The sequence below is a fragment of the Molossus molossus genome, unplaced genomic scaffold (assembly GCF_014108415.1).
Source record: "Molossus molossus isolate mMolMol1 unplaced genomic scaffold, mMolMol1.p scaffold_m16_p_2, whole genome shotgun sequence".
NCBI classification, from domain to species: Eukaryota; Metazoa; Chordata; class Mammalia; order Chiroptera; family Molossidae; genus Molossus; species Molossus molossus.
This window is the reverse complement of record NW_023425355.1, coordinates 4,695,249-4,722,700: the sequence shown is the minus strand read 5'-3', so window position 1 is coordinate 4,722,700 and position 27,452 is coordinate 4,695,249. Positions and strand designations below refer to the sequence as shown.

The 27,452-nt window shown below is 39.4% G+C and overlaps 1 protein-coding gene across 6 annotated transcripts in view; it reads left to right on the top strand.

The window, feature by feature from the left end:
* AR (androgen receptor) overlaps window positions 1-27,452 on the top strand; it is a 209,486-nt gene that overhangs the window by 98,304 nt on the left and 83,730 nt on the right. For 5 of the 6 annotated variants that reach the window (XM_036271011.1, XM_036271012.1, XM_036271009.1 and 2 more), the window contains one exon: window positions 18,455-18,606. The exons of the other annotated variant lie outside the window; for it this stretch is intronic. In XM_036271011.1, coding sequence (XP_036126904.1) covers window positions 18,455-18,606 — 152 coding nt within the window. The remainder of the gene's footprint in view (window positions 1-18,454; window positions 18,607-27,452) is intronic. 6 annotated transcript variants of the gene reach the window in all.

The window sequence follows — 27,452 nt, the reverse complement described above, 5'->3', positions numbered from 1 at the left end:
TGTTTTAATTGGCATCTCTCTGATGATTAGTGATGTTAAGCATTTCCTCATATGTCTCTTAACCATTTGTATGTCCTGTTTGGAGAGGTGTCTATTTAGTTCCTCTGCCCTTTTTTAATTAGGTTCTTTGTCTTCCTTTTGTGGAGTTGTATGAGCAGTCTATATATATTGGAAATTAACCCGTTATCTGATATATCATTGGAAATTATGCTCTCCCATACAGTGGATAGCCTTTCCATTTTGATGATTGTATCTTTCGCTGTGCAGCAGATTTTGAGTTTGATGTAGTCCAAGGTGTTTATTTTCTCCTTAGTTTCTATTGCCTTAAGTGATGTATCAGTGAAAATTCTGCTGCGTATGATGTGTGAAATTTTGTTGCCTACAGTTTTTTTCTAGGATTTTTATGGATTCATGAGTCACATTTAAGTCTTTTATCCATTTTAAGTTTATTCTTGTGTATGGTGTAAGTTGATGGTCGAGTTTCATTTTTTGCATGTAGCTACCCAATTTTCCCAGCACCATTTACTAAAGAGGCTGTCCTGACTCCACTGTATGGTCTTGCCACCTTTGTCAAATATTAATTGAGCATATTGCCTTGGGTCCATTTCTGGGTTCTCTGTTCTGTTCCACTGGTCTATATGCCTGTTCTTGTGCCAGTACCAGGCTGTTTTGATTACAGTGGCTTTGTAGTATAACCTGAAAACTGGTGTGATCCCTCCAACTTTGTTCTTCTTTTTCAAGACTGCTGTGGCTATTCGAGGTCTTTTTTGGTTTCATATGAATTTTTGAACTATTTGTTCTAATTCTGTGAAGTATGCCGTTGGTATTTTGATGGGGATTGCATTGAATCTATAGATTGCTTTGGGTAGTATGGACATTTTAATGATGTTAATTCTTCCAATCCATGAACAGCATATGTGCTTCTACATTTTTATATCTTGCTGTATTTCTTTTTTCAATGACCTGTAGTTTTCTGTGAATAGGTCCTTTATTTATTTGGTTAACTTTATTCCTAGGTATCTTAATTTTTTTTTTCGCATTGGTAAATGGGATTGTTTTCTTAGTTTCTCTTTCTGTGAGTTCATCATTGTTGTATAAGAATGCCATCGATTTCTTGACGTTAATTTTGTATCCTGTTACTTTTCCAAATTCCTTTATTAAGTCTAGTAAATTTTTGATGGAGTCTTTGGGGTTTTCTACGTATACTATCATGTCATCTGCAAATAATAACAGTTTCACTTCCTCCTTTTCAATTTGGATCCCTTTTATTTTTTCTTCCTGTCTGATTGCTGTGGCTAAGACTTCCAGTACTATGTTAAATAAGTGTGGCGAAATTGGGCATCCTTGCCTTGTTCCTGTTCTTAAGGGAAATGCTTTTAGTTTTTGCCCATTGAGTATGATGTTGGCTGTAGGTCTTTCATATATGGCCTTTATTATGTCTAGATATGATCCCTCTATTCCCACATTGCTGAGCGTTTTTATCAGAAATGGATGCTGGAATTTGTCGAAGGCTTTTTTGGCATCTATTGATACGATCATGTGATTTTTATTCTTCATTTTATTTATGTGGTGTATCACGTTCATTGATTTGCAAATATTTTACCAGCCTTGCATCCCTGAGATGAATCCCACTTGGTCATGGTGGATACTTTTTTTGGTGTATTGCTGGATCCTATTTGCTAGTATTTTGTTCAGTATTTTGGCATCTATGTTCATCAGGGATATTGGCCTTTAGTTTTCTTTCTTTGTAGTGTCTTTTGCTGGTTTTGGAATTAGAATTATGCTGGCTTCATAAAACAATTTTGGAAGTCTTCCTTATTCTTGAATTTTTTGAAATAGTTTGAGGAGAATGGGTTTTAGATCTTCTTTGAATGTTCGGTAAAACTCCCTCCTGAAGCCATCCGGGCCTGGGCTTTTGTTTGCTGGGAGAGTCTTGATTACATCTTCAATTTCTTCTGTTGTTATTGGTCTGTTCAAGTTCTATCTCTTCCTTGTCCAGTTTTGAGAGACTATGTGTATCTAGAAATTTGTCCATTTCGCTTAGATTGTCTAATTTGTTGCCATATAATTGTTCATAGTAGTTGTTAACGATCTTTTTTATTTCGAATGTGTCAGATGTTACTTCTCCTCTTTCATTTCTGATTTTGTGTATTTGGGTTCTCTCTCTTTGTTTCTTGGTGAGTCTAGCTAAGGGTCCATCAATCTTGTTTATCTTTTTGAAAAACCAGCTCTTTGTTTCATTGATCCTTTGAATTGTTTTTTGGTCTCAATGTTGTTTATTTCTGCTCTGATCTTTACTATTTCCTTCCTTATACTTGCTCTGGGGATTTTGTTTTGTTTTGTTTGCTCTCTAGTTCTTTAAGTTGTGAGTTTAGATAGTCTATTAGAGTTTTTTTCTTGTTTTTTGAGGTAGGCCTGTAGTGCTATGAACTTCCCTCTCAGAACTACTTTTGCTGCATCCCATAGATTCTGTGTTGTTGTGTCTTCAATTTTATTGGTTTCCAGGAAGTTTTTTATTTCTTCCTCGATCTCCTGGGTGACCCATTCCGTGTTTAATAACATGCTATTTAACTTCCATGTGTTCAATTGTCTTTGTATGCTCTTCTTGCAATTGATTTCTAGTTTCATGCCATTGTGATCTGAGAAGACGCTTGATATGATTTCTGTCTTCTTGAACTGGTAGAGACTTAGTTTGTTCCCTAACATGTGGTCTATCTTTGAGGATGTCCCATGTGCACTTGAGAAGAATATGAATTCTGTAGTTTTGGATTGTAAGTCTCTGTAGATATCTATTAAACCCATTTGGTCTAGTGCTTCATTTAAAGTCTCTGTTTCCTTGCTAATTTTTTTGTCTATAGGATGTATCCAGTGATGTCTGCGGGGTGTTGGAGTACCCTGCTATGATTGTACTGCTATCGATTTCTCCTTTGAAGTCCTCCAGAACATTTTTAATATATTTTGGTGCTCCTATATTGGGTGAATATATGTTTATCAAGGTTATATTTTCCTGTTGGATAGATCCTTTCAATATTATGTAGTGGCCTTCTTTTTCTCTAGTCGTGCCCTTCATTTTGAAATCTATTTTATCATATATGAGTATTGCTACACCAGCTTTTTTTTCCTTTCCATTTGCTGGGAGATTTTTTTCCATCCCTTCACTTTCAATCTATGTGAGTCTTTTTTTGTGCAGTAGGTCTCTTGTAAACAACATATAGATGAGTCATGCTTTCTTATACAATCTGCTACTCTGTGTCTTTTTATGGGAGCATTCAATCCAGTTACATTTAAGGTGATTATTGATATGTACTTATTCATTGCCATTTTTGTTTAGTGTGGTTCTATTTTTCTTCCCATTTCTCCTGCTAATTACAGCAGTCCTTTTAACATTTCTTGCAGTGCTGGTTTGGTGCTAATGTATTCTCTTAGCCTTTTTTTCTCTGGGAAGCTCTTTATTTGACCTTCTATTTTGAATGATAGCCTTGCTGGGTAGAGTAGTCTTGGATTCAGATCCTTGTTTTTCATGACCTTGATTACTTCATGCCATTCCCTTCTGGCCTGTAGTGTTTCTTGTGAGAAGTCAGCTGAGAGCCTTATGGGGTTTCCTTTGTAGGTAACCTGTTGCTTCTCTCTTAGTGCTTTTAGGATTCTCTCTTTGTCTTTAATTTTTGGTTACTATGTGTCTTGGTGTGGGCCTGTTTGGGTTCTTCTTACTTGGGACTCTCTGTGCTTCTTGAACTTGAATGCCTTCTTCCTTCACCAAATTAGGAAAGGTTTCTGTCACTATTTCTTTGAATATATTCTCTAACCCTTGCTCATTTTCTTCTTCTTCAGGGACTCCTATGATGGGAATATTATTACGTTTCCAGTTGTCCTACCGTTCTCTTAAGCTGTCTTTCTGTTTTTTAATCGTTTTTTCCTTTTGGTTTTCTGATTGGTTAATTTTTTCTACCCTATCTCCTAATTCACTGATCTGGTCCTCAGCTTCCCGTACTCTGCTATTTAGACTTTCCAATATGTTTTTTATTATTGATATGTCATTCTTCATTTCTTCTTGGTGGTTTTTAATTTCCAACTGGTTCATTTTCAACATTCCTATGTCTTTACTCATGGTGCTCATGTCCTTACACATGCTGTTGAGCATCCTCACGATCATGGCTCTGAATTCTAGTTCTGTTATCTTGCTTAACTGCACCTCATTTATCTCATCTTAAGTAGAGGTCTCTTTTTCTTTCATTTGCCTTTTGTTTCTGTGTTTCACCATTTTGGCTATCACAGTGGGCTTTGGAGCCTGCCAAATTTTCCCTGTGGGTGTTGGTGTTCTGCTGTTTGTGGCTTCCTCTCTTGGGTTTGGATGAGACAGGGAGGACCCACCTTAAACACCACTATCAAGTCTTACTTTCCTGGTAGAGTTGCTAGCCCAGGGAATGGTAGTTATCCTCTAGCTTTTTTGCCTGGAGGCTATTAGTAGAGGTCACCTGAAGAACCTTGGTTTCTGAGTTGAATGAAAAACTTCCTCAGGTGCTCAGTGTAAGAGGATTTCCTGAGGGTGGGTCAGATGCTGGTTGTTAATGGGCCTCTATTAGCATTTCAATGGCCACCGAGTGGGTTTGAATCTCCAAGGGAGGGGCCGCTGCTTCTCCCCAGGGCCCTGGGAAGGAGTAAGATGACCACAGTTCTGCATGGCTGCAACTCAGCAAAAGCTCTGAACGCCCTCCAAATCCCGAGTGTCCCCACACAGGTCCAGTCCTGTCTGCCCTCCCATTGCTGGAGCCCAAGGTGAGTGGCTGCTGCTAATTTAGCCTCTGTCCTGGCTCTGCGCTGTGGAGTCGCTTGGGACTGTAACCCAAGGGTGCTGCTTTTAGCTAAGAGTGCCCCTCCCAGCTAAGGGCGCTGTTCTCAGCTAAGGGCGCTGCTCCCAGCTAAGGGCCCCGCTCCCAGCTAAGGCCGTTGCTCCTGTCCGGGTCTGTGGCAGCTCCCAGCTGAGAGCATAACTCTTAACCAAGGGCACAGTTCCCAGCCGAGGCACAGCTCCCAGCCGAGTCCACAGGTCCCATCCGAGGTCACCGCAGGTCCCAGCCAAGGCCGCTGCAGGTCCCAGCCAAGGACTCAGCTCCCAGCCGAGGCTGCAGGTCCCATCTGAGGCAACCACAGCTCCCAGCTGAGGCTGCTGTGGACCGTGGACTCCTGGCCCCCTCTCGTGTCTTCGCAAGCCTAACAGGATTGAGTCAGTGTCCCTGGTTATGTGGTCCTCCAAGCTGCTTTTCGATTGCCTTTTCCTGACGATTTTTCTTTATTTTCATTGTAATTCCAGTTTGGTCCTGGGAGATGGTCTGTGTAGCTTCCATTCACTCTGCCGCCATTTTCAGTCTCTCTCAATTTTTTAAAATTTACTGACTTATTTTGTGCCTTAACATGTGATTTATCTTTGAAAATATTCCATGTTCCCTTGAAATGAATGTATATGTTGCTGCTTTGGGATGAAATATTCTGTAATATTAGTTACATTTACCTTATCCAGTGTATCATTTAAGGTCACTATTTTCTTGTTGATTTTTTTGTCTGAAAGAACTACCCATTAGTGTCAATGGTGTGTTAAGATCCCTAACTATGACTGTGTTGCTACTGAACTCTCCCTTAATGTGTACTACCATTTTCTTTATATATTTAGGTGCTCCTATATTGAGTGCATGTGTTTACAAGGGTTATATCCCCATGTTAGATAGATCTTTTTAGTATTATGTAATGTATGTAGTGACCTTCTTTGTCTTGTTATGGCCTTTGTTTTGAAATATATTTTGTCTGTTGTAAGTATTTTTTCTTCTTAAAGCAGGCCCTTTAACATTTTATGCAATACTGATTTGGTGGTAATAAACTCTTTTAGGTTTTTATTTTATTTTATTTTTATTTTTTGTCTGGAAAGTTCTTTATTTCATCTTCAATTTTAAATGACAACCTTGCTGGATAGAGTACACTTGGTTGTAAGTTCTTTCTTTTTGTCATTTTGTATTTTTGTTTCTTTTTCTTTTTTAAAAAATTAATTAGTTAATTTTTGTTACAAATGTTTTTCCTTTTCCCCCCACTGATACCTACCTTCCCCTTCTTCCCCACCCTGTCCCCAGTTTTGTTGTCCATGTCCATTGTTCATGCTTTTTGTCACTTTGAATATTTCATGTCAATCCCTGTGGCCTGAAGTGTTTATGTTGAGAAATCATCTGACTGTCTTATGAGAGCTTTCCTGCAGTTAATAAACTGTGTCTCTCTTGCTGTTCTTAAGATTTTTCTCTTTGTGTTTAACCTTTCCTATTTTAAATATGATGTGTCTTGGTGTGGTCCTCTTTAGGTTCATCTTGTTTGGGAACCTGTGCTTCCTGAAATTGTGTGACTTTTCTTTCACCTGGTTCGGGAAGTTTTCAGACATTATTTCTTCAAACAGTTCCTCTATCCATTGCTCACTCTCTTCTCTTTCTAGTACCCCTCTGGTGCTGATGATGTTACATTTGATGTTGCCCCAGAGGTCCCTTAAACTTGAAAATTTTCTCATTTTTTAATGTTTTTATTTTTTAAAGGGAGAGGGAGAGAGAGAGAGACAGAGAGAGAAATATCAGTCTGTTGCTTTTATTATGGACCTCAACTGGGAACCAAACCCACAACCTGGGCATGTGTCCCAACCAGGAATTGAACTGGTGATATTTTGGATCATGGAACAATGCTCAACCCACTGGGCCACACAAGGCAGAACAATTATCCTTTTATTTATTTATGTATGTATGAATGTATGTATGTATTTTCTTTTTTGATTTGAGAGGGAGAGAAAGATAGAAAGATTGATGTAAAAGATAAACATCAATTGGCTGCCTCCTGCATACCCCAAATGGGGATTTGGTCCATAACCTGGGCATGTGTCCTAACCAGGAATCAAACCGGTGACCTCTTGGTGCATGGGTTGACACTCAACCACTGAGCCACAGCAGCTGGGCTCTCTCCTTTTTGATGATCTGCTTGGTTGGGTACTCTTATCTTCTCCTCTAAATCGCTGGTTCAATCCTCCACTTTATCTTACCTGCTGTTGATTTCTTCCAGTGTATTCTTCATTTCAAATGTTATATTCTTCATATCTGACTGGTGTTTCTTTATGGTTTCTATGACCTATTTCATGCATATTCTTTTTCTTTAATATCTCACTGAGATCATCTATTCTTCACTAAGGTCATTAGGCTTACCTTTTATCTCATTTTTAAACTTTGCATCTGGTACCTTGGTTGCTTTCATTTCATTTAGTTATTTTCCTGGGATTTCTCTTGTTCTTTAATTTGGGGCATATTTCTTTGTTTCTCCATTTTGCCTTTGTGTATTAAGTACATCTTCAATGACTTCTAAACGTGTTATGATGGCTTTATGATGTCAGTGTCTTATTGGGCTAAGTGGCACAATCTTCCAAATCACCCGAGCTCAATGCTATGAAAATTTTTTGTGTGGATTATATGCACCCTTCTTTGTAGTTGAGACTTTATTTTTGGTAGTTATCACCCATGGATATTTTTTACATTGATTTTCAGTTTTTAATATGTTTTTATTGATTTTAAAGAGAGAAGGGGGAGAGTGAAGGAGAAACATCAATGCAAGAGAGGAACTGACTTTTGGCTTCCTGCATGCCCCTTACAAGGTATTGATCCTGCAAATGAGCATGTGCCCTGGCCAGGAATCAAATCTGCAATCTCCTGGTGCATGAGATGATGCTCAAGCAACTGATCCACACTGGCTGGGCTTTCCTTTGATTTTTAGAGTTCATGGGAAAATGGAGATAGAGAGAAAGAGAGAGAAATATTGATGTGAGAGAGACACATCAATTGGTTGCCACCCACTCACACCTTGACTGGGGCTGCAGATAAAACCCTGCAACCCCGGTACATGCTCTCAGGTACAGGTACTGAACCAGAACCCTTTGGTGTGTGGGCTGATTCTCTAACAAGTGAGCCATGCTGGCCAATGCTTTAGTTGAGTCTTACATGCTGTTGGCCCTTTCATGGATGGATTTAACCCTCAGGCTGGCTGATTATAATGGTAAAGCTTGATCACCATGTATGAGTTACTCTGCAGGTCTGCCCCTTAAGGAGGTGTTGTTCCTAACAGGGTCTGGTGATGGCCAGCATCTCACTTTGGTGTGCCACTTATGTGACAAGTTGGTCAAGCTCTGGTGTGGTCTTAAGCACACCACTTTTTTTGTTGGTTGTGGGTCCACTGGGGTGAGGTTCATGTACAGGTCTACGACCTACGTTGTGTGTAACTGACCTTGGGCTACCTGTCTGGAGCTATTACACTATCAGAATAGTGTTAGTGGGTACCCTACTTAGGGGCCATGTGGTCAGGCACTCAATGAGTGGAAAGTAGACTCTACTCCAGAACCATACCACTCAGTCTTTGCCAGAGTCTCCAAGTATAGTGTACCCAGGAGGAGTGCACCTCAGATTTAGATTTAGTGCAGCCAGCTGTCCCTCTGCAGGAACAAGCTCAGCAGAGAGGAGCCACTGGGGCTCAGGAGGACAGATAAAAAAAAAAGGCTCTTATTGAGAGTGGTGCCAGCCAAGCCTGCAGGAGGGGGTCACGCTCTTCTTTCTGGTCCCAAATAATAGCATCTGTGGGAGATACATTTTAAATATACCAGCTTTGAGCAGCACTCCTTTCCTCCAGTGTAGCTGAGCTCAACAAAGCAGGGCCACCATTATTTTGGAGGGTAGGCCTAAAAAGTCTCTTGTTGGGGCTTATGCTAGCAAGCCTATAGGAGGGGAATGGGCACCTCCTCCTCTTTCTGGGAAAAAGCCTCTGAGGGAGACATTCAATGAAGGTCCCAGCTCCAAGCAGCCCTCAGATCCCCTGTGGGACTGAGCTCAATAGGGCAGGGCCCCTGGCTGCCAGAATGGCAAGTGAAATGAGTCTCCCATTGTGGGAACAACATGAGCTGAATCACAGGGGAGATAGTAGTGGCCCTGTTGTGATGCAGCCACACAACCCAACACCCACTCAACTGATCTGTGGACAAAAGCTTACCTGGGAAATATGTATTGAAATCCCAGCTCTGCAGGGCACTCTGATCCCTCTGCAGGACTGAACTCAATGTGGCAGGGCCAAAGATAGTAGAAGTGCAGGCCAAGTGATTCAACAAGTATTGGCAGCACCAGCTGTGCACTCAAGATGGAGAACAATGATGCCCTTTCCAAAGCTATACAGTTCGATCACTATCTTACTCTCTGCAAAGAACATCTCCAGAAAAGAGTGCCTCAGATGTCCATGCTGGAGGCTGGAAAACTCTTTATCTCTTCTTTTCTGAATAACTTTGCTGGATAAACTATTCTTGGTTGGAAGTCTCTTTCCTTTTAGCACTTTCAATATATCATGTTAATTCCTTCTTGCCTGCAAAGTTTTTGGTGAAAAATCTGCTGATACTTTTATGGAGGTTCCCTTATACATAACAAGTTGTTTTTCTCTTCTGCTTTTAATATTATTTCCTTGTTTTTAATTTATACATGCTAATTATAAGGTGCCTTTGTGTGGACTTTTTTATTTATTGATTTTTAGAGAGAGAGGAAGGGAGAGGGAGAGAGAGACAAAAACATCGATGAGAGAGAACACTGATTGGCCGCCTCCTGCACGCCCTCCACTGGGGCATGTGCCCTGACCAGGAATCAAACCAGAAACCTCTTGGTACATGGGTTGACACTCAACCACTGAGCCACACTGGCCAGGCGTTGGTGTGGATTTTTTGGCTTTCTATTTTTTAAAACTTTTCATTCTCCTTGAATTTGGATGTCTGTTTCTTTCCCCAGGTTATGGAATTTTTCAGCCATTATTTCTCCAAATATGATTTCTGTACATTTCTTTCTCTTCTCTTTCTGAGAGCCCTTTGATTCAAATTGTGGTCTTTTTGATAGTCTCATTAGTCTTTTAACCTAGCTCACTATTTTTTTCTTTCTTTTTTTTTTTTCTCTCTCTTTTTGATGCTCTGGTTAAGTGAGTTCCACTGCTTTGTCTTCGAGTTGACCAATTTTTTTCTTCTATTTCATTTAGTACCCTGTTGAATCCCTCAAATGTATTTTTTTGGTTCAATCCTTGCATTCTTAAACTTTGTCACTTCTATTTGGTACTTTCTTATATTTCTTGTCTCTTTGTTGAATTTCTCACTGTGTTCATCTATTCTTGTCCCCAGTTTTATGAGCAACTTTATGATCATTACTTTGAACTCCTTATCAGGTAAATTACTTCTCTATTATCTTGTTCTTTCATTTTTAACACATTCTTAAATTTATTTAGTTTACTTGACTCTTTGTGTTGCTTTATACATAGTGCATGAAACAACTAGCTCTTCTAGTCTTTAAATAGTGGCCTCATGTAGGAGATGAACTTTGTCATTCAGCCCTTACTCAACTATTGGTTGTCTCACAAATCTTTGTGCTTGTCCAAGCTACCTACTATAATTTTATAGTTCCCAGTAGTTGAGTATGCACCAAGACCCGTCAGTGTCTTAATGGGAAGGATCTCAGTGAGCACCTAAGTTCAAATATATACAGTCCTTTGGGAACAAATGCATAAGTCCTGCTGACCACCATAGCCAGGTGATCGGGGAGTGTCTCCTGAGCAACTGGGTGTTCCATATGAGTGTATAGCTCTTTTTCTGGGTGATACTGGCAAACTGGAGAAGGGTAGAAAAGCAAGATGGCATCTACAGCCTACATCCCTTGAAAGCGGCTTCATAGTCCTATAAATGTGTGCTAAATCTGAAGTGTTCCCCTCATGCCAAAGCTCCAGGACAAGCAAAGAGGTCTGCTTTATAGAAGAACTGTGGGTGTGCCTCAGTTTTCTCTCTGTGCAGTGCCCTATGGGTTGTATTCTGTAAAGAACTCTCTCTCTCTGATTGCCACAGCCCTGTGGGACCCAGAAATGCAACCCCCCAAATGTCCCCTGGCCACCAAAGCCTAATGATTAAGGGCTGTCCCAGGCATCAGCCAACACACACACACACACACACACACACACACACACACAAAATAGACACCATGCATAAGCACCATGGCAACAGACATTGGCATTCTGAAGCATGGCAGAGGATAAGTACAAGATAGTACCCACCCTATAAGGTATCTGGAAACAATTACAGTCAACCCTAAATTTGTGTTTAATTAGAAGCCTGCCCCACTGCAATCAACATGATTAGCTAATAGATCTCCTTTATAGAAAGACTGAGCTCCTGGGTCTATCACTTCTTGATGTTCCCTGGGGGTGGTAGTTGTTTAAGAACTCTTTCTCCATTGATTACAAATATGTGCTAACCATGAGCATAAGCTCTACTGGCCACCAAACCAGATGGCCCTGCCCCAGTCACAAAATGATGGCACCAGACAAGGTCATGAGCTCCTCTCTGGGTGACACCAATTATTGCAATCCAATCAGACTAGGAATAAAATCCTCCGTGGTCCCCAGAGCCAGGCAATGAAACAATATCCCTTAGCCTGTAGCTACAAAAATTGGAGCACCAGACACATCAAAAATCTCCCTTCCAGGAAATACTGGTGCTTTGGGGCATGGAAAAGGGAGAGCAGAAGGATGGCACCCACAAATCTCCACTCTCAGAAAGTGTTCCAGTAGGCTCCTGGATCTGTATGTTAAATAAGGTGTCTGACCTCAGTCTCCTGCTTTAATGTAAGCAGGTGAGTCTCCTTTATTTTAAGCCTGGGCTTAATTGGCTGCCTCTGAGCTGGGCCCTGGGGTGGGTAAGTCCAAGCCTGTGGGCCCTTTAATAGTGGTTTCTCAGATTGCTATATAGACTTGTGGGTCTCCAGACACAAGCCCCTTTGATTTACAAAGTTACATGTTTTGAGAGCTTGTCTCTCAATGTACATATTAAAATTTGAGATACTTGATGTAGCATTCAAAACCTTCGCTCCTCAGGGCAAAGTTTCAGGTTTTGAGTTCTCTCCCAGTTGGGGGATGCTGCGCCACGGTGGGGTTTATGGCGAGATTGTTTCCCAGCTTCTCCTACCCACTTCAATGTGGTCTTCTCATTTGACAAACGTGTCATTGTCAGTCAGCCTTCAGTTTTTATTTTTTAAGAAGAAATATTTTTATATTTAGCTATAGACTCTGTTTGTTAGAGGAATTGAGTTCAGGATCTTCCTACATTATCATCTTGAACCAGAAGCCCATAAAGGGCAAATGTTTAGAGACAGAAAGTAAATTAGGGTTGACAGGGTCTGAGAGGAGGAGGAAATGGGGAGTGACTGCTAATGGGTATGGGGTTTCTTTTTGGGGTAATGAAAATATTCTAAAATTAATTTGTTGTACTAAATGTAAATATACCCAAATGGTGAATTTTATGGTATGTGAATTATGTATCAATAAACCTGTTGAAAATAGCCTAATTAAATTAAAACTAGGCAATAACATAAATATTATGCCATCTTGGCAGTTTAGGATAGCGGAAAAATATGGATTAAGGGGGTAATATTTCCAGGTATGAGTTCTGGCTTTGCCACCTACTAACTGTATGAATTCAGACAAGTCATTTACCTTATCGAATTCTAAGTTTGCATATCTTCAAAATTGTTGTAAGGAAACCTACCTCCAAAGTGTTTGGGGGGTTTTCCCCCCAGAGGTTGTTTTTTAGAACTTAGTTCTCTTCCCAATTCTCATTTCTACCATTTTCTCATGTGATTATTATAACAATGGCCGTTTATTAAGCATTGTGTCAGCAACAGTGTGGGCTGCCTTGACTCTAAATTCTCATTGAATCCTTTTAGCGGTCTTGTGAGTTCTGTGTTTCTTTATCCATTTTACACATAAAGAAATTGAAGCCAAATTAGTTGTTTAAGGTCATTCTGTTAGAGAGTGGCAGAGATTGGCATGAAAACTAGATCTTCTACCTATATATCTTTTTACTTCAACAAAAGGCATTATTAAACAGAATTAGAGAGCTATGAAATAAAGTCAGGTAATAATTTTAAAAGAAAACATGACTGTCCTCTTAGATAAACAGTTATCAAATTTAAAATCTCAAGCTAACAGTGGAAAAAGAAGCTACCTGTATTATGCCATTAGTTTGCTAGTTTCCCCACTGAAATATTCCATGTAGCCACAAAAACATAAGCACAAGGGATCTATGAGCAGATAATAATTTGAACTCTCTTGTTTTTATCTTAAAAATTTATGTACAGATGTCATTAAAGTCCACAGTGTGATTAATAACAATATTTGATATTAGTAAGCATCAGGAAAAAATATGATGCTTGATAAAGTTTTGTGGTTTCCTAAATCCCTTCTTGTTTGAAAAGTATAGAGATATGTATGAAAAAGATATGCTTTTACATATCTAGTCTATTTTACTTTCGTCTTGTATTTACCTTTACCCAAAAGCTAAGAATGATTGTCTTTTTTATTTTAAGTATTTTATATATTCCCCCTTTTTTATGGTAAGACAAAAGGTGAAGGCAACCTAGATTTGTAGTACGGCTGCTATATGGCAGGCAGAGAAAAGGGCTTAATGTGTATTATTTAATGTAATTCTCAGAAAAGCCCTTTAGGGTAGAATGTGTCTCCAGTCTCCAGATGAGGCAAATAGAACTCAGAAAGACCTAATTACTGAGTCCAAAGTTCAGTGTTGGAGACAGGATTCCAACCCAGGTCTGCCTGGCTCCAAAACACTGTTAAATTGACATTCTTCACCCTAACAAGGAAAACTGGTCTGTGAATTCTGCATTTTATCCTGCTTTAATAATCACTGGGGGCTTTGCTTAAGATAGTCAGACCCTTTAAAGTATCCACAAATCAGAGAGAGAGACTGAGGGACAAAGATTACAGCTGGGTGCTGAAGGATTCTGAGCTCAATTTTCTCGTGGTTGAACTGGCGTTTGTAACACACTTTTATTTAATTAATTGTGAAACTGTTGGAGAATAGGAAGTGGTGTTCTGGTTTGGAAAATTTCCATTCTATGCTGCAGCACTTTTTCTTCAGACTCATAAAACTGAGTGCCCTGCATTGGGATAATAAGTGAGAGTGTAACCCAGGGGAGGCAGGAAGAAACACAATGTCTCATTTAAATTCTGTACTTGTTCTCCAAGCAAACCTCTGTGTACTTGCAGTTAAGATGTTAGTTAGAAGGATATTAGAAACTTCTGAGGTTTTCCTTTTAATTTTCCTTTTATTATGTGCTATGATAAGTGTACAAAAGGATATGTGTAATATATGTTATATAGCATAATAATAAAATGAACACTTAAGAGCCCTGACTAAGAACATCAGTACCATTTCTTTTGTTATTGTTCACTTCTCTAACCTCAGGACATAGAGTGCTACCTGGTATATAGTAACTTCATAAATATGTTTAAATGGATACATAAATCAACCTGATTTCTACTTCCTTATCTCATTACTCCTAGCCTGCCTTCAGAGGAAACAACTATCCTATATTAAGGTTTATTATTCCCTTATATTTCAATGCTTTTTTTCCCCAACACACATATTCTTTACTTTTGCTTTTTTTTGAACATTAGATAATGGAATCATATAGTATGTATGCTTCTATGAGTTATGTTTTTTGTGCAACATTAGTTTGTGAGATTAACCTATGTGTAACTATATTCTGTTTCTTGTCATTGCTGAGTATTTTATTGAATTAGTGTGCCATAATGTACTTATCCTCTCTCCTGTCAGTGGATTTTTATCATTTCCGCTTTTACAAACAAGGCTGTTCTGATCATTTCCACACCCGCCTCCTGGTACAAATGTGCATGAATTTCTCTTCAGTATAAACCTGGGAGAGGGCCTACACTTGGAATTTTTATTTCCAGTGCCCAGAGGTCAGCCCATGAGTCAGAACTATAATGTGCCCTTTGTCTACACTAGGCCAAGGTCAGTGAGACTGCTGTATAAGATATTTTGCCAGAGGGAGAAAAGGGGAGATAGGCAGAAATTGATTTGGTGAGGTCAGGAGATATCACAGATCCCTGGTCAAAGTGGATTGTAGTTAGAAAAAGTTTAGATTCTAAAATCATTTTGGCTCCTCTTTCTCCCCTTTATAGTTATTTTTGTATAAGATGTATTTCATTAAACTCATATCTAAAAATACTGATTATTTTCTTTAGTCTGTAAGCATTGATTATGAATTTGATTAATTAGATTTTTTTAAACAATTTGAACTGTATTTTACATTTTAGTTTGGATGAAGATTTTTATTTCCTAAAGGTTCTTTCCAAAAACCTCTATTTACTTTATGTAGGTTTCCATTTTGTTTGTGTAATATTTATTTTGCAATCATATACTACTTGATGATGATGATGTCACTATTATCGTCATCATTTCATTTACCCATATATACTTTTATGCTTTTCAAAAACCATTTCTGTCTTTGAGGTGCTTTCTCACCTGTAGCAATCTGTACTCTCCTTTATTGTATCATCTACTATGTTATTTTTCAGTTTCTAGCTTCCGGTTTTTCTTCTCTACTAGAGAGCAAGTTGCTTAGAGGCAAGAATAATATCTTGATCAACACTATATCCCCAGCTACACAGGTACATAGGGCTAGGTTCTATGAGTTGAATTTGTTCTATTTGTCTAATTTCAACCTCCAATCTTATAGCATGGTTGGTCATTGGTTACAAATCTACACCTTGGAGTCAGACTTACCTAAGATTGAATCTTTGCATTTTCACTTGCTAGATAAATGACCTTGAACAAGTTCACTTAGTTTTCCTGAGCATAAGTTTCCTACAATATAGGTAAGATACAGAGCTACCTGGTAGTGCTAGTGGGAAGATTAAATGAGATTATGTATATGAAATGGCCTGGCACATATAGTGCCTAAATGCAAGTCCTTCTGATTTTATTTGAACTGTTTGTATTAGTTATAGAAGTCAAAAAAGTGGGAAGAGAGTAAAGATACTTGGAAAAGAAGAAGGAGGAGGAAGAGGAAGAAAAAAGGAAGGAAGGAAGGAAGGAAGGAAGGAAGGAAGGAAGGAAGGAAGGAAGGAAGGAGAGAGAGAGAGAGAGAGAGAGAGAGAGAGAGAGAGAAAGAAAGAAAGAAAGAAAGAAAGAAAGAAAGAAAGAAAGAAGAAAGAAAGAAAATCTACTTCTTCTTAACAGTCTGAGGAATAGGGTAGTCCCAGAGATGTGGAAGTGGGGTACAGACTGACAATCCCCAGAAGAGGGGGTGGTGGGGGAGAGATAAACCACAGAACTTATATGCATGTATGCATGAACAATGGACATGGACAACAAAGCTGGGGACAGGGCAGGGAGGGAGGGGGAAGGGGAATCAATGAGGGAAAAAGGAGAAACATCTGTAACAAAAATAAATAGATTAATAAAAAAAAATCTTCTTCTTCCCCCTTTTTTATGAATGAGGATGAGGGACACAATTTTTATCAAACAAGATGACATTTTTAGCCAAAGGAATGATATTCTTTGCATTTGGCTCATTTGTAAATGGGAAGTGAACCATTTCCCTGTGGAATTTGTTGCCTTGTTTGTCTTGCTTTTGTGGATAGATTCCTGCTGACTTTCCAGTTAAGATAGGAAAACGAAGGCTTATGGGGAGGAAAGACAGACCACCATAGCCAGTTACTGGATTGACATATTCTCAGAAATTTTTTAGTGCTTTTTGTTATACTTGGGACCTAAATAAAGGTTAATATTTGTGCCTTAGAGATAAAATGCTTGTCAAGTATAGCCTGAGTGAAAGCTTTCTTTGCTCTTGGCCTGCCAGGGCTGCTCTTTGGTAGGTTAAAGGGAGGAAATCCTTTAATGCTTTTTATTATTATTATTCTGATGACTGTGCTGAGCATGATTATCAAAGTACCATGGGTTGAAAGTGAAGGTGAGTAGTGAAGAGACAATAAGGTAATGGAAACTGGGTTAGATTTGGAGTCGGTTAATCCAGGCCTTGGTGTCAGATAGTTCTGAGCTTCTCCACTTTGACTGTGACTTTCTTAATCTGATATAAGGAAAACATTGTCTCACAGAGTTTTTTGGAGTGTCAAAATAACCCCACACAACAAACAAGCTCCCATTAGGGCTTACTTTACTTCCTTAGCAAGGAAGAAGTGGCCACATTCCTATAGATGAGAATATGGGCAATTTTCTGCCTGAGGCAGATTAATCCAAGAGGTCACTTAAATTGTGTTTAATGGATAAATATAAGACATAAGAGAGGGAAAAAAATGACCTTTGGTTAGTAAGAGCCAGGTTAAATTTGTTTAAACTTGAATTAATTACAGTGGGAGACTAAGAATTACCCATTCTATTAAGTTTTAGGACTGGCTTTCTGGACCTCTTCTTCACATCCACCTAGAAGGACTCAGATATTCATCATGTTGGAGATAGGTGTTTACACTAGGTGACCCATGAACCTCCATCCTAGCTTGAGTATTGTAATGGCCAAGTGTTGAGATGATAGCCTAAGAGATTTTGAGAATCTCTGTCCATTATTTCTAAACAAGAGCTTCAAGCATAGGGATTCTGCTACTTTATGTTGTAGAATGGGATTGAAGGTATACCCATGTGATCTAGCAAGACTCCTAAGGAAAGAGAAGGAATAGGGGGAAAAGACCAAAGAAGACTGCTGTGATAAAACTAATTATGATCCCTCAGTTGTGTATTCGTTTCAAGGGCTTTGTATCCCATTGTCTAATTTATATCATCATTCACAACAGTACCTCAGTAGTGTGGGTGATATTATTCTTATTTGCAGATGAGAATGAGGCTCAGAGACAAAGCACATCAGACTGCTTTGATATTTAATCTGGTTTGGCCATAGGTCTACCCTTGGATAAGGTGGTCATAGGACTGGGTTTATACCATTTATTTGCTCTGAAATTGTTGCCTAACTATCACCTTGAGTTATATACCTTAATCACAGATTTATGCCTTCCTCCTTTCCTCATGTAGACATAGCTCATAAGATTGGCTGATCCCAGAGAATTTGTCTAATTCCTTAGCAGGATCCATAAAGGTTCTGTACACATGACAGGAAATACTGCAAACATCTCTAGAAGAATTCACAAGAAAATTCAGCTCCACACTGACTGTATTAAGTAATAAATAATAATAATTTACAAATATAATTTACTCCTCAAGAACTCATACTTCACCCTGGCCGGTTTGGCTCAGCGGTTAGAGCGTCTGCCTGCGGTCTGGAGAGACCCGGGTTCGGTTCCCCCTAAGGGCACATACTTCGGTTGCAGTTTGTTCCTGGCCCTGGTTGGTCGTGCGGGTGGCAGCCACTCGATGTGTCCCTTTCACATCAATGTTTCTCTCTCTCTCTCCCTCTCACTCTATCTGTACAAAAATTGGAAAAATGTCCTCAGGTGAGGATAAAAAAGAAAAAAAAAAAAAAAAAGAACTCATACTTCTACCCTCCCATTTCTGCCAACCACTGACGTGTATTGCATTATTTCTCGTGTGTCTTTCCAGTTTGGAGACTGCCAGGGACCACGTTCTGCCCATTGACTATTACTTTCCACCCCAGAAGACCTGCCTGATCTGTGGGGATGAAGCTTCTGGCTGTCATTATGGAGCTCTCACTTGTGGAAGCTGCAAAGTCTTCTTTAAAAGAGCTGCTGAAGGTAAAGGGTCTTGCGCACCACCTCTATTTCCCTTTCTCCTTTATCTTCTAGACAGAGGCACTAATATTCCAGGGTCCAGGATTTTATCATCTCGGGGACAAGGTCAATGGCAGGGCTCTGTCAAAGAATCTAAGAGCCTAAAGAAGCAAGTTTTCATATTTGCTGGTCCCCTGGCTTCAACAATATTAGTAGTACAGGCAATGTAGGCAATGAAGGTGGTCCCAGCTGGTGCTTGGAGCTTGGCGGGTCCTAGGAATGAAAGAAAAATTAATTATTTGAAAAGATTTAATTTCCTCCCTGTTTGTGTTCCACTCTGCTGCCTAGTGAGGGAAAATTTGTCCTTATTAGAGAAGTTAGAAGTAGAGATACTCCAACTGAGTCCCCAGCCTGTACTTTGTGGTGAATACAAGACTGTTTCTTAGCAAAGTCTCCCTGGCCTCTGCCTCAGAAAGGAAGTATTCTCACTGTTAAGCAGACCATCAGTCTATGCACCTGCTCCCTCCTGCTGCTGCCTCCTTGAGGCCCCTTTGCATTAATAGCTCCCAAGTAGAGAAGGACCCAGAGTGATGAAACACTTTTTTCTCCTCTCCAGAGACCTGCCCTCAGGGCTTGTCCATTGGTGCAGAGTCCCAAACTAAGTTGCATCTTATATTTGGCTATGTGCACTAAAACCCTGGCTCATTAGTCTTATTTAGCTTAGAAAAATTCATGCCTGCTCAGCCCCCAGAGGTGCTCAGACTATATCCTATAGCAGGAACTCCCACTTCCAGATCTTCTATACATGCTAGTGCCTCCTGCCTTCCCAGTCAACTTGGACCTAAGCCATTTATCCACTTTACTCCCCATCCTGTACTGATGGTTTCCTTCTCAAAGAAGTAATGATGAAGAGCCTGGAAAAAAAAAAGAGATGATCTACTTGAGGAGCACAGCCAGTTGCTAAACACCAATATCTTCTCCTTCCTCTACTTTCTACCAAGGATGTACTTCCTTCTGAGTCTGTTTTTCCCCCTTTCACTGGCCTAGAAGTGTTGAGTTCCATGTCAGAACCCAAATAGATAGTTTGTCCTTATGTAAGGGCTATATACCCTTTGGACAGTTCTGAAAGTGGTAGCTATGTAAAGCCACACCTTTCAGCAGGAATGAGATGACACCCACCAGAGGCATCAGAGAGTTCTTGGCATCTAGAAAAAAAGTAGAAAGTGGGTGTCCTTTAACTGGTCTCCCCACTGATAGCCATTTGGAATCATGATTACATTTCCATCATTTTAGCCAGATGGCAGCGATACCTATAAAATGGACAGCTGTTAATTTTTTTTATAGTCCCCAAAGAAACAAGGAGATGGATGGCATTTAATATTACTGAAAACATGCTGCATATTTCACCCACACTCCTAAGTGACCCATTACTACTGCTTATGTTGGGCTAGCATAAGATCTATTGCCCCATTGTCTAGGCCTATGCAGTTCCTAAAGAGACACAGAGATTAGTGCCTTCCTTTCTTAAGGGTACTTACAGAAGGATGACTGTCAGAAAAGGAAGTGAGGATCAGCTCCAAATACTTAAGATGACTCTCTCTTCCCCAGTGAGAACCTGCCTCTTCCTCATAGCCTGTTATGCAGTAGACCTTGCCTGTAGAGCAAAGAATGAAACAGAGCACCTATCTATAGCTTGTGAAAACCCAGGCACCATAGTGATAGCAGTCATATCAGATAGCAAAAGAGTTCAAAGTAAGCAAATAAACAAGTAAATTCAATAGATTAGATTATATTTGATACTGCCTCTGGGTTTTACAATTCTGGGTCACAATATTGTTGTTTTTGGAGAATAAGGGAAATAATCAAAAGCATTGTGAAAGGGGAGATTTTGCTATCATAACATATTCTACATGGGAGCTTTTTACAGATGTTAGGGCTGAAGGAGGGAGGCATGTAGAAGGGCAGCTGGCAGGGCTGCCTGGCATGAACTCTGCTATGGCATGGACCTTGTGGTATTTGAGAATAAGGAAGAGAAGAGGGGGGAGGAGCAGTCACTCAACCTACAGAACGCTTGGAAAACCAGCAAGGTTTCAAATGCTCCAGACCCTAGAATCACTTAAGTTAGGGAAACTTGGTTATATTTTATTTAAGAAAACGAGCCATTATGAGTTCATGGGGCCAAATGCTGTTGACTGCTTCAAATATTAAAAAATAACCAGTGGATTTCTTGCAAAAGAATTCCTATAAAGACCCTTGATTCCTTTGGAATGTGGACACCCAGGTTCCAGTTGTGAGCCTTTTGAGGGACAGGATAAGGTGGTTTTTAAAATACACAAAACAAAGAAAAAATTATTGGTGTTTTCATTCTCCTCCCATTTCTAAAGCTTGGTGGCTAGAGTTTACTGCCATCATTATCTTTATTTGAAGGCAGGGGGCTGTCTTATTACCCTCAGAGAACATTTATTGATTTGTTTTTTTCCTCCATTTTTACAATGCATCTTTATCGCCCAGATGTCCTTTCGGAGGGTGATTCTGAATCTACCTTGTTCACATTTGAAATTTCACCTGTATTGGAGAAAGTGGGAGCACAAATCTTTCTCTTCCTCACTTGTTTGTCATTGTCAGTTAACTCAGACTGAGTATTCATAGTGCTGACTACCACTTTATTCATGGTTTCAGAAATCTCTGGACTGGGCACAGGTACAAGACTTAAAAGCCTGGCATGTCAGACAGAAATCCATTTCTAGATTTGGTAGTTCATAAAACATGAGGCTTTAATGCTGTCATTGGTGCAAGGCTTCACACAGAGTCAATTGTAATATAGCCAGGTTTTCCTGTTGAGGCAAAAAAAGAGGAGAGAGTGCTACACTTTTTCATTGTCAGTAATACTGGGAGTTTGGGGTGAGGATGAAGCTAGTCAGGGAAGGATTTGAACATGTTGAGGTGAAATACAATGGTACTAGGCCATGGGGCTAAAATCACTAAAATATGTTTGATGGAAACTTAGTGAAAGAGTGAAACTGTGTGTGTGTGCACGCGCGTGCACGCTCATGCAAGGGCACACGTGCGTGGGCACTTGTGGGGATGGTTTGTGGGTTAGAAACAGGGGAATCAGATAGCTGATAGAGTGGGTGGGATGAGCATGGAGGTAAAAGGGGAAAACATATCGGATGCTATCTAAAAGGCCAGAAAGCCTAAGGAAAGTTATATCTATATGCAGAAGTAGGGACAGACTCAGAGGGACTTGAGTTTTGTGACCTTGGATATGAAATTTCCCCCTTTGTACCTCAGTTTTCCCTATCTGTAAAATAAAGGTCTTAAACTGGATATTTTTAAATGTTCTTCCAACTTCAAATTTTTGTGACAATTCTACAAATTGCAAACATCATCACTCTTATTTTAGAAAACATGGGTGCATTTGTACCTGTGCATATTTTTGGTTTTACTTTCCTAGTAGATGGCAAATCCTAGCTCCAAATCTCTTAAAAATCAATCTTTATTTAAGAATATAGTCATCTGAGAGAGTATACTGTGAACAGACTGGGTTAAGACTCATAAGTCTGAGATTTCCCTCTTCCCCCAGCATTGTGACTATGGCTGGGTAACTTCCATTCTTTTCCATTTTCTCATCTGGAAAATAAGGATATGAATCCTCATCTCTACCTCATCATGTTTCAAAGAGAGTTAATTAATTCATCATGTGCATTATGTGCACAAGAATTTACTATTTTTCAGACACTTTCTAGTAAAACTTTGGAGATTTTACATCCATTTGTTTTGTACACATGGAGCACTGTTTGGTACACATCATAAATTGAAACTGTAGTTTACATTCAGGAACTCAAAGAATTACACCATCCTCACTGATGTTTACAATATGTCCCAATTTAGTATCCTTGGCAAATTTTATGTAAGTATGGCTTTGATTCTCTGTCTTGTCCCAGGTTTTTGTGAGGGAAGAAATGTAAGTGAACCCTCATTGAACTCTTTCTGTCCTTTAAATCCACTCTTTCCCACCTCAACTCATGTGGCATTGAATGTTACTTCTTGTTTGGACTCTTGCACAAAATTTTTGTGCATATCAGTGTCCTTTTTGCTCTCTGTCCTTTTCCAGAGGCAAGTTAACAATGGTAGGATGATCTACTTGCAGCTTCAACAAAGTCTTGATCAGGTATCTTTGGCCAGGGAGTTGACTGATCTTAATTGCACAAGTACAGGAGATCTTTTCACAAAGCTCCTCTTTATCTATCTCTGGTTTTCTTTTTACTTTTTTTTTTTATCCTCACCTGAGGACAGTTTTTCATTTTTTGTTCAGATAGAGTGGGAGGGAGAGAGAGGAATAGAGAGAGAGAGAAACATCGACGTGAAAGGGACACATCGAGTGGCTGCCACCCACATGACCCAACCAGGGCCAGGGACAAACTGCAACTGAGGTACATGCCCTTAGCAGGAACCGAACCCGGGACTCTCTGGACCACAGGCCAACACTCTAACCGCTGAGCCAAACTTGCCAGGGCTGTCTCTGGTTTTCTTAAATGGCATAGCCAGCCATATTTTACATCAGGGGTTGGCAAATTTTTTCTGTAAGGGGTCAGGTAGTAAATGCAGGGGTGGGCAAAAGTTGAAATACAAATAAATAATGCAATAATTTAAAAAATAATAATAATACAAGAATAAACTCTGTGTTTTGCCTACTCGCAACTGTAAATCTACTTTTGCCCACCCCTGTATATTAATGGCTTTGTGGGCCATGTGGTCTCTGACTCCACTACTCAACTCTGTTTTTGTGAAAGTAGCCCTAGACAACATGTGAACTCATAGTTGTGGCTATATTCAAATAAAACTTTATAAGCCCTGAAATCTGAATTTTCACATGCCATTAAATACTACTTTTCTTTTGATTTTTTTCAACCATTTAAAATTTAAAAAATCATTCACAGCTTCTGAGCCACACAAAAATAAGAAGCATGTTGGATTTGGCTTGTGAACTGTAGTTTGTTAGATGGTTGCTCCTGTGCTTGCAAATCTGCAGAGGAAAATTCATTCTTTCTTTTCTCCTGGTATTTAGTAACTTTTAAAATGATCTCATTTTAAACGTTCTTCTGAGTTGACCAGTCAAAATTTGCATGTCTTGCTTTCCCAGAATGCCTGGTCTGGGTCTCTATGTCCTATGCTTTTTTTTTTTTTTTTTTTTTTTTTTAATACACAGGAGGAAAATAAACACATCTAGGGGTGCTAGAAGAAAATACTTTTTTTTTTTTATGATAACCTAGTAGATCACTCCCCCTTGCAATACTCAGCGGAAAAGTTAAAAATATTTCACATATTTTCTAGACTTTAGTACTCTAAGCATGTGGATAACCATGAAACATATACAAAAGAGTTTTGATGGATGCCACATATACTCCACACTGTAAAGAGGAATAGCTTTAGGAGCTCTAATACTAAGTGTTGTGGAAAAATTCTGTTTCATAAAAAGTAAGACCCAGGTGACCAGCTGATTTATGAATCTGCCAAAAATAGAGCTGCATGAACGCAGGGGGCTTGTTTGAGGAACCTTGTGGAGTCCAGAGGTAGTTAAGGGGAACCTTATCAGATGTAGCAGGTCCCTTGACCTGCTATCAGCTTTTATACCTGATCCCCCCCTCCCCATGCTGAATTGTACATTGTTGTCCTAACTATTCTCTGGGATATTTGGAAGCAGGTAGGTAGTAGAATAAGATGCAGTGCAAAAGCATCAAATCAGGCTCTGGTTCTGCCACTGATTTACCATGTGACCTTAGGTATGTCTTGTTCCCTATCTGCACCTCAAAATCTCCATCTGAATAATAAAATGGTTGGACTAAATGATCTTGAAGATTTTAGCAATAAATTTATACTAATCTAAATTTTAAACAAAAAATCTCTTAAAGTTTACATAACCCAGATGTGTCCATTGGCCAGTGGTTTATTTTATATGCATCAGCCTGAATCGACAGACCCGAGTTTAATCCTTAGCTCCAACACTTAATAGATATGTGACCTTAAGCAAGTCACTTACCTTTTCTGTGTTTCTGTAAGGATAGTAAGAGCTCACAGGGCTACTGTAAGAACTAAATGATGTGTAACACAGCTCCTTGTACCCAATAACTTTTGGTTCCTTCTCCCAGAGTGAAGCCTTCGTCATTGGCACACATATACTTAATGGTGTCTCCTAAGTAGACAGAAAGTAAAGATCAGAGATATTTGTAGCAGTCCCCTGTTTGAAGAAGGCCTTGGTTTGGTGTAAGGTTCCCAGAAAAACAGTTCTATACAGTGTTACTTAATTAGTGATCAGAAGCACCAATATCATTTGTATAAGAATATAGCAAAGTCCAATCTGTTTATCTCTCCTCTTTGGTCCAAGGACACTATGAGTAACATTCCCCAGACAGCTCAGCAAGCATGGATTCATTACCTTGCCTGAATTACAGGATTTGTAATTTAAGGTTTCAGAGCTCTCTGTGTATCTTCTGACCTCCTTGGTAAATTCAGGTCAACAGCCACAGGCCAGGAGAAAAGCTAACAAAGGTCATAAATTATCCTCCATGTTCTTCAGCCTTTGGTTTCCCTTGTCCAGCCAGAGGCGTGTCTTAAAATATGTTAAGGCCAGATTCAATAGAAACCTGAGCCAACACCTGTGTAAATAAAATTTTGAGGCTTCTTTTCCTGAAGCCGGATGGCTATTTTTTAAAACCAAGCCAGATTATCTTTTATCTAGAGTGCTGTCTCCTACATTCTTAGCGCTTTGGATTCTTTGGAGGAATGTGGTTTGGTTGTAGTGTTTTTGTTTTGTTTGATTTCTTTCTTTCTTTCTTTCTTTCTTTCTTTCTTTCTTTCTTTCTTTCTTTCTTTCTTCCTTCCTTCCTTCCTTCCTTCCTTCCTTCCTTCCTTCCTTCCTTCCTTCCTTCCTTCCTTCTTTTTCTTTTGTGAGGGAGGAGGAAATTCATTCAAAAACAGGCCTTTGTATGGCCTATGATGCTACTGTGTTTAAAATTAAACTCTGGTGATATAACAAAATTCATTCCGCTTCCCATAGATTGGCTTCACATCCCTTCACACCCACTTTCTCTTCAATTTTGAATCTTTTAAAATCCAGCCAACCCAAATCCCGCATGTAACATATTGTTTATCTCTAACCGCTACCTGAGTCATCTTCAGATCGTGTCCAAAACCTTATGAGGAGAGTAGGATTAGCACCTTCCTAGGGCTCCCAGGGCCCATCACTATGTGGGTATCCAGTCCTTGAGGTTCCTTAGCATCAGAATATAGAAAGTGTCAGTCCTTCATTTGTGTTGCTTATGACTAAAGGCCTCCTACTTCTCACTCTCCTGCAGGGCATCTTCTGCCACCTGACCTGTGTAGCCTCTGTGGTTCCCCCAAAAGTCTTCTGTAGCTTGTGTCACTTGGAAAGTGTTTTCTTTGTCTCTTGCAACTTAATGAGGAGTAGCCAACAAATTTAGGTTCAAATTATGGTTCTATGGGAACAGATATTAGATGTAGGAAATTAAAGGAAGGAGTATTGAGATATGGAATGAATTTTCACATACCTAATGAGCCCTACAAAAAAATATTAATGTACTCTCTACCCAGAAAGCCCTAATATATACAGTGGTAAAATACTTTACTTGAGTCAAACATTTGTTAACTGTACAACTTTGAGAAAATGACACCTCCTCCCTGAGCCTTCATTTTCTAACCTAAAAAGGTGGATAATGATGACAACCTTCCCCAGAGAAGTTATAAGGATAACATGAGATAAGACAACTAGAAGTTTCCTTGCATGGTGTCAGACTTTTGAATATAAGGTTAACCAAACAATGCTGACACAAATGAAAAATCAGCCAACATCAAATTACATATTTCCAGGGGTCACAATAATTTCACTATAGAAATACTAGTGTGAATTAAGTAGTCTACCTCTTGCTATTTACATGGGTAATTTGATAGTAATTATTTTCAGACAGATGACATATTTCAGAGATAATTTAGAATATAAAAGTTTTTCAGCTTTGTAAATGGGCTCCATTCCAAAGTAAAAAGACCTAAAAATTGTTTAGAGGGATGATGGGTACCACGGAGTTTGACAACACAGAGCTCCCTAGGTCCTGTCTCCTACTTAAAGGGAATTCCAGACTATAAGTATTTGTATTTTCATAGTCTAGTGGCAGAAAAGAAGGGCTGGAGGTGAATAGCTTTCACTCATTCATTTTTTTCAACAGGCATGTATTCTGTCAGGCCTGGTGTGAGCCCAGAAATCAGTATGAGCTGGCCCTGACCTCAGGGAGCTAAAAATCTGATGGGCATGCCCTCTAAGGTCAGCTATAGTTATAACACTGCACAGAGTATCTAAGTGCAACAGAAGCAGTGTATGGGACATGAGAGAGAATAATCTATAGACATAGCTCCCCTTCCCCATGCCCAAAAACAACCCTGACCAAGGCATAGTTTGAGGGGTCTGTCACAATTAGCAGCTATGAAAGCCTTAGCAACAACAGCAAAAAAACAATAATGCTGATGATTATCATAGCAACTAATATTTACTGAACATTTTCTATGTGTTAAGCACTAAGTACTTAATCTTTACAACAACCCTATGAGGTAGTAGATACCTTTACTTCTCTTAGTTTACAATGAGCAAACCAAGGCACAGAAGACTAAGAGAATAGGAAGGGAACTAATTCATCTAAGTTGAACAAACATTCAACAGCTAGTATATGAAAGGTCTTGTTTTAAGTGCTAGGGAGAAGGAAATGAAGAAAACAATATTGTTCCAGAGGGAGCAACAGGTAAGTACACAGTGAGGCAAGTATATTCCAGACCTTCTGCTTGATGTTGGAAACTCAGTGATG